General features: G+C 29.2%; 1 protein-coding gene across 7 annotated transcripts in view; it reads right to left on the bottom strand.

Moving 5' to 3' along the window:
- Window positions 1-1,770: 1,770 nt before the first annotated feature.
- The window catches only part of GULP1 (GULP PTB domain containing engulfment adaptor 1), a 274,786-nt gene continuing 268,319 nt past the window's right edge, over window positions 1,771-8,237 (bottom strand). For 5 of the 7 annotated variants that reach the window (XM_081260909.1, XM_081260907.1, XM_081260910.1 and 2 more), the window contains exon 13: window positions 1,773-3,724. In XM_081260909.1, coding sequence (XP_081117035.1) covers window positions 3,653-3,724 — 72 coding nt within the window. In that variant the 3' untranslated portion in view covers window positions 1,773-3,652. Of the gene's footprint in view, window positions 3,725-8,237 lie in introns of all 7 variants that reach the window. The other 2 variants (XM_081260913.1, XM_081260912.1) reach the window with 2 other exon arrangements.

Below are 8,237 nucleotides of genomic sequence, written 5' to 3'. Positions count from 1 at the left end.
CACAAAACAAAATTTAGTGATACAGAAACAAGGATTTCAGCTATCAAGCTATCATGTAATGTCAGAGAAATGAGGAAAAAGACTTTAAACTCAATGCCTTCTTAAGTATGCTATCTTTTGTGTATTCTTTCACTCTGGCTTAAGAAATAGTGTTGCTGAAAATCTGTGAAGTCAAGTGGAAAATTAATCTAGAGAAAGGCAATGCATTTAAGTAATATCCTTATTTCATAAAAATTCATTAGAAAGCAAAGAAATAGAAGATTTAATGATTTTAGGGATTGGTGTCTTTGCTGGAGTAAAGGGATCCCCACTATGGATGAATTCAAGAGAAAATTGATTTTGTGGGAGAAAATTTCATAAGCTTGTCACCTTGGACCTTATATAACAACATATGATCAGACCATGAGATGATTGTATAAGAATTAAGGTTTGGGTAAGGTTTTTGAGAAGGGCATTGGAGAGATTAGTTCTTAAAAAATTTGTCTGAAGTTATAAAGAGAAGATACTTACTGTATGAGACACATGAGTCTGTGGAGAACACGAGTCATGCCCATATCAACAATTTGCTAGCTGCTTATGGGGATCCAGCTTAGGTGGGGTCTGAGATTTAGTTGTCAAAATTGAGTCCAAGATTCAACAAGTTATTTAACAGAGGCTGAAACCCAAAATCCTGAGTAAATATTGAATTTGGAAATATAGTTGGAAACACTGAAATAAAAAAAATATTAACAGCCAGTTTTTGTTTTCACAGTTATAGTAACATCTAAAATAATAAAATATATCAGTGGTTAGAAATGCAGCATCATAAAATCTATCAGAAATTCTATTTGAAAATTAATTCCCATCAAATCACTAAATTAAAAAACTTCAAATCCCAAACCCAAGAAACAAGAAGAAAGGAAGAAAATTATTGCCATTATCCTGTCTTGATAAACCTCACACTGGATATCTGACACTATAGACACTAACATAGGAGAAGTACCTGAATTTAAACACAGTCAAATACAAATGTTTCCAGGGAAGGTTTTGTTTCACTGGTTTTCATTTAGTAGCTCTATAATTTTCTTTTTCCTTTATGACTATAAAATTACTGAAGGCTGGGAGCCTGTCAATTTAACATATCTATTAGCATATTTACTGCCTGTTTTCCTACCACATAATACATGTTATTCACATTTATTGAGTAATAAAGGAATTTTATTGTATGAATTTGGGAATTATTCACTGTACAAAGGCAATGTATGTGAGACTTGTGTGGTTCTAAGATGATTAACACCATGTTTTGGATTGATTCAAAATTTCTTCATAATTGCACAATTAGCCATAACAAAAATTATATTATCAAGTCCACATTTTGAGACTGTGAGCTAAGACACTCTTTATCTTACTAGTTTAAAAAGTCCCCAACAATGGGAAGAGATTATTTACATAATATAGTTATTGCACCAGATGCTTCTAGTGAAAGGAACAAAATCGTGACCTCTCTCATCAGCAGGATCATGTCCATGTTTTCACAACTGAATGATATTTTCTCAAAAAAGCTAAAATGTGTGTGGGCTGTAGGAAATAAAGCTAAAAGTAAAGACTTTCTCTTTCTTTCCTTCCTTTTTTTCTTTCTTTCTAACTCCCTTCCTGCTTCTCTTTCTCAGCTTTGATTAATAGCCAAGGAAATATATTGTACATAGCTGCAGATTATGTCTAGAGATTATTTAATGAGTAAATGATACAATTTAATTTATTTAAAAACTTTTATTCTCAGCAAAATCAAACATATCATTGAGTTTACATAGAAATACAATTTCCAATCATATCTTCATAAAAATGCACTGGTGAACTAGATGTTCATAATTAATGACCAGTTATGCACTATTTAATCATGCCAGTAGCAGAATTGATTACCATTAAAAATTGGTAAAGTAACATCTTAAATGTGCAAATATCCTCTTAGTACTCTATTGTGTTACCACTGATAATAAATGGCCACTAGTGTGGGTGTGTGTATATATATATATATATATATATATATATATACACACACACCTATTACATAAAGCTTTTTAAAGTACAATAAAAATACAAATTCTATCTGTTAAAAAAAGCCATTTATGTGGCTTCTAATCATCCTCATTATATAAATCCCAAAATACTATATGACAAACAAAATTATAAAGACTCTTCATTATGAAACATATACTACCTCTAATTAACATATGACTTAGCAGATAATAACACAAACAATAAGGTTCATATATACCATAAAATACAATGGACATACATATAATTTTGCATAAGCATATTTGATTTATTTTACTAGTGAAAATGTACCTTGACAATTGAAGAAATTTCCATGAGTAAAAGAACCGATTTATATATTCATTTATTTTTGAGAGCTACCCTCAAACTAAGCCTATATTTTCATTAATTTATTTTTCTTATAATGTGATAAAGATAAGCCACATTAAAATTTTTACCATCAATTTTTGCCACATGGATATTGTTATTCTGTTATATGATGGGCAAAGATATAGAAAACAAATATTTTTAAATGTCAGGGTTCATCAGCCCATCACAAATAAGGTGATAGAGAATTTTATATTGCTCATGTTCAAGAGGAAGCTGAATAGAAACTTAATTTTCATAAAAAATTAGATTTTGATTCAACAAAACAAAGACAAATGGTATTGACTAAATATTTTGATAATTTATATAGATAGCTATCATAAATTTTAAAGTATCAAATGAATGGGGGATCAGAAAATGAACTTTGGTGAGGAAAAATATCTCTATGAAAGAAGAGAATATGACATGATGATAGTCCTTATTTAGTGACAAGAAATACAATTGGCAAAGTAAGCATGGTTGCTAGGCATTGCACCTATGGTGAGCAAATATTCCAAATGTTTCACATGATGTTCAGATGTCATAGCAATGTAACTTAACATATTAGAAATGAAATTTTAAGATTTCATAACTTTTTAATTTTTTCCACATTTATGAAACAAATTTAACATTTTTAAATATAACTAATAACAATAATTAATATTATTAGCTTGTATTTACTAATATTTGAAATAAATTTGATTGAATTGTTATTGGAATTTCTATTCTTTATTAACCAACTAAAAATTTGTGACCTGGTAGCATAGCAGGCAAAGTTAAAATTTTCCCAACAACGTGAACATTTTATACATAGAATGACATCTGTCAAATGAATGGCAACATGCTTTTTCCTTTGAAAATAGGGCATGTTTAGTTTGGTATTGGTATATTTCTTCAGAATTTTAAACAGTTTCATTAAGGTATGGCTTTTTGAACATCAATAATAAATTAACAGCCTGGAGAATGAACACAAATTTCAAGGTGCTAATTATTTGGAACTTAGACAAAGCAGATATTTGCATAATCTCTTTCAATTATAAATTCCACTACAACAGAAACAAATGAATTTTAAAGTATGCTATACATAATACTAAGTTGTTTTAAAATAAAATTACAGATCAACAGTGAGTGTGAAGAAATTTTTCCATGATGACTTTCAAAATATTAAGATATTAAAATACATTTTGGCACATGTATAATACCTTCCAAAGTAATAATGAATGGTATATGTGTATACAAAAAATTTAACATGGATGAACTCTTGTTCTTGATATCAGCACCTACTGTCTACTGGGTCGAGACAAAATACAGTGCCTTCAAGAGTTAGTCCCATTTTGAACCCCTCCTGTAAGACAGAATAAAATCATTAAAATAGGAAATGCCCATGGCAAAGTAAAATAAAATCAGTAAGTAGAAGAGAAGATGAACAAAATTTGAAATCTTTGTACTTCAATCAACTAAGAAATAATCATATGCAAAATTCTGGCTTGTCAAATTTTTATACAGATGTACATCACTGGCAGTTCTTTTATACTTATTAAAATTTTAATGATTTAAATATATGTGAGGTTATCATGCATGAGAAACAGAAGAAAGTAACAATATATGAAATTAAGTACTTTTAAGACTTAAATGCTTCTTTTTCAGTAAAACCTATTTAATATGTCAATTCTACTGTGGCTTAATTTGTTGAATTTAAAGATAATTATTAATTTAAATATTATCAAGAGAGCTACACCTCATGGTGATGAGAAGTTCAAGATAGCCTGATAATCTTCATCATTTTTTCCTGGTTAACTCTGTCAGAGCCTGGGTAAAATACATTTTGTAAATGTAGTGCTGTTTCTGGGTGCAGCAGAGCCCTGTAGACCATTGTGCCTTAGAGAAACTTTCCCAAGTCCTGCTATTGTTCTGCCTTCATGCACTCCTGTTTAGAAGTTAAGTTGCTGCTGATTTATTTACGTCACTGCCATGAAAATTTTGTGCTTTTTCTTTCCCCTAACATTTTTTATTAAAACTTTGTGGCAAAAAATATGTGCTTCTCCACCACAAGCTCTTTTATTTTGCATAAGACAATTCAACTGTGGGCCATTGCTAGGTTTACCATCTCCCCACATCTTCTCACTGGCCCCTAGTCTATGCACACTAGTCTACAAAGAAATGAAAAGCATAGACTCCCAACAATCAGTGGAACTGAAGGTCACATTGGAGGTTTCCTTGTGGAACTAATTAGACTACGTATTTAAAAGCACTGTATCTTTCTAAATGCTAATGCAAGCATTTTCATATAGAGGAGATAGTATTTATAAACCTGCAAGACACCCTTTGTTTGTAATTAATATTCTAACAATGCTCTTTACTATACGTATAGCATAAAACAAGGCTAGCACTGCATTTTCAAAACTTCTTTTCAGTATATGAAATACAATTATATTAAATACAAATACAAATTAAATTCAGTAAAGGTCAGAGTACTGACCATAATTTTTTTTAAGATTTGTTAGTATTACAAAAATAAATATTTTCCCATATTATGCATAGTTTCTAGTGGCCACCAACTACTTTAAAAAGTGAATATTTTAAACTGAAAATATTGGAAATAAACCATACTTTCAAAACATTTTATGTGGATATCTGAAGGGCTATGTACTGTCATCTTCTAGTATATAATGAATGATAAGGGATAGATACATAGGTAGAAGTGATAACTAGAGAGAGAGATAATTACATTTGGAAAGGACTGATACCATATGTTGTTTTAATTTTATCAGTTCATTCTGAAATTAAACTAGTAACACTTTTTTATCCTGAAAATATTAACTATCAATATGCTATCAGTATTAAAGGCAAAACAGCAAAGTTAAGTAGGTATCAAACATTATTTCAGTACTTGTTTGTACAGCACAATATCTCCATGGTGATTTTTAAAGGATCTTTTCAAAGTTCTCTTAGGATAATCTACTCATCCTAATTACCACATACATCTTATAAGTCTCCTTGGTTTTATTTCCTCCTATAATGAAATTTCCTGCACATTTTCTGACCTTCCTTCAGAAGTTTCATTTTGAGGATCATAATTTAATTAATTCTGCATCCTTCCAAGATTTCCATATTGTCTTGAATCTTAAACTTTTTAATGAAAAATGAATTTTATTTTCTTTAGGTATTGATGGGAATTATCACTAGTATCAAAAAAAGAATGATTTTCATAACTAACATTAATCATATAATTTATATAAAATATTTTGCTCAACTGCATTGCTTATTTGAAATAGACAAAAGCATATCAAGGAAAAATATGTCATATGTAACAACTGTTTACATGCTGACATAAGTATTTTGAGTCTATATTTTTCCTGTGTATAGTTTTTTAATGATTTTAATGACAGCATAAATAACTTTCTCATTTATGTAATATATTACATATATCAGCTATAATTTTCTATTTTCTATGTTCTCTACCAGAACCAACTTCCTGTATTACAGTTCAAATAAAACTAATTTATCCTGACTATACAATATAATTTTAAATTTTACAATTACTTATTAACTTCCAGTATTTTACAATCATGAATACAGCTAATATCATATTTTTGTGCATAGAGATTTAACAAATTTCTTATTTTCTCCTCAGAAAATAGCAGACTATTTCAAAGATTTTAATACCAGATACAAATTAAAATATTATTAACAAATTACCATCCAAAGGGAAGCTGTGAATGACTTAAAGTGTTTGTTACAGCATTCTTTCACTTGTGCTAATTACTAGTAAGAAAATGAAGTAGATAATTTGCTAGATCAAAATGGCATTGAAATTCTTTAAATTGTATGTTTCCTTTTATTAGACAATACCTGTATGTATGTTAGCTGCACGTGGTCTTCTTTTGTGATCTTCTGTTTTTTATTTTTCGGTTGATTGTTTAGTTTCCTAATTTTTGTCTATTTCTGTGTGTGTGTGTGTGTGTGTGTGTGTGTGTGTGTGTGTGTGTGTGTAGTATTTATATATCCTAGTGGAACAGATTATAAAGAAAATTATAAAACTACACGTGCGGTTGGGGTTGTGGCTCAGCTGTAGAGCACTCACCTCACATATGTGAGACCCTGGGTTCAATCCTTAGCACTACATACAAAAATGAACAAGAGAAATAAAGGTGTTGTGTCCAACTACAACTAAAAAATAAATATTAAATAAACTACATGTGTATATTCTTCCTTATAAAAATCTATCTCCAGTTCAAAAGTCAGATGAATATTCACATATATTCCAAACATTTTTAACTGTCTAATGCTTTTGAAATTTACTTGGGTATTATTGTAAGTTTTATTTACCTGGACATTAATATTCTCCTAAATTATTCACCATTGACTTGACACCATTTGTGTGTAATTCTTTCATCCTTCATGACTTACCCGTCTTGTTTTTTAGCATATTAAATTATTATGGCTCACAAAGTATGTTTCTGGGCATCAATATTATCCCACTGATTGGTTTACAGGAGACATGTGCCACTCGGTTTAAATTATATCAGTTCAAATAACTATATTATAGATTTCAAATAAATATCTAATTTTCTAATTAGTTAAAATGAAATATAGCTTAGCATTTCTGCTTATATTCTTACATGCATGAGACATTCTGTGATTTGAAACTTAATTGAATTCTCTTAAGAATTACTAAGTCAAAATCCTCTGTAAATCAAAGAGGAAAACAATATTTCACTAGGCTTATTAACTCAATGCAGCATCCAGAAACTATTATATTAGCCTTTTACATGATATGCACAGATAGAAATAGTAGTTAAATGTGCACAATAATTAATTAGGAACAGCAAGGTTACTAACAAAATTCATCATAGACTTAAGTAAATAAAACATTATTTTACTTTAATGTGATCTTACAAGTAAATTCTGCACTAGAAGAAACAATCAAAAAGACGAATAACACAAGAGTGACTAAATCATGGAAAAAATATCCTTAAATTGTGAATAGTAAAACTTTAACCACAACTAATGATCTGATACATTCATATGAAATTGCTGTTTGAATATTTATTAAATAAAGCATGCAACATTAAGCTTTTAGTTTTAAAAAGGTTGTAAGTTGTTGAAAATAATATACCAACCATCGCTGGCGCTACCCACCATGAAAGCAGATGAGAATAAAAAAAGAGATTAAGAAAATATTAAAAACAGCAAAAACAAAAACAAAAGCACCACAGTTTAAAGTTATTTGACCAACACATCATTCAATCATTCTGATAGTGTTTCTCAAACTTGATTGACACAAAAATCGTGAGATGGAGGCTTGTTTTTTAAAATCTATAGAATTTTTAAATTTTGTGATAAAAAAACCTTCCTAGCCAAGTAGTTTTTATGACCTGCTTCACTCTAACAAGTACTGCCCTATCAGTGCCCATGTTTGTGTTGCTCCTACAAACTCATTAGTCCCTGGTTGTATAAACCTAATTGGTTAAATGATGAAAAGAAAAGGAGTTGATTTTATATGAAATATATCATCATCAATAATTAATCATGCAGGTTTTGAGTAAATTTTTCATAGTATTTGAAATACATAAAAAGGTGGGGAATTTGCATATCAGAAAGGATACTTATTGAAAAAAGCAGAAATTTAATACAGTTATTTTAATTTAAGCCATATGACATCACCCACTCTGTAACACTAATTTCTTAATTTGCATTTTGTTGGTGATTCAATGTCATTTTTATTTAATTATTTTTTTGCATTCATAATTATGTAATAAACGTAAGGGTAAGTTGTTTATAACTTTTTTGTCAATATTTGGGAAATAAAAATTTAAATAGATTTTAAAGATCGAAAAGAATTTTTCATAGAAAAA

Source organism: Spermophilus citellus, assembly GCF_964194105.1.
Source record: "Spermophilus citellus genome assembly, chromosome: 11".
Lineage (NCBI taxonomy): Eukaryota > Metazoa > Chordata > Mammalia > Rodentia > Sciuridae > Spermophilus > Spermophilus citellus.
The sequence above is the reverse complement of the archived record's forward strand: the minus strand, read 5'-3'. Positions and strand labels throughout refer to the sequence as shown.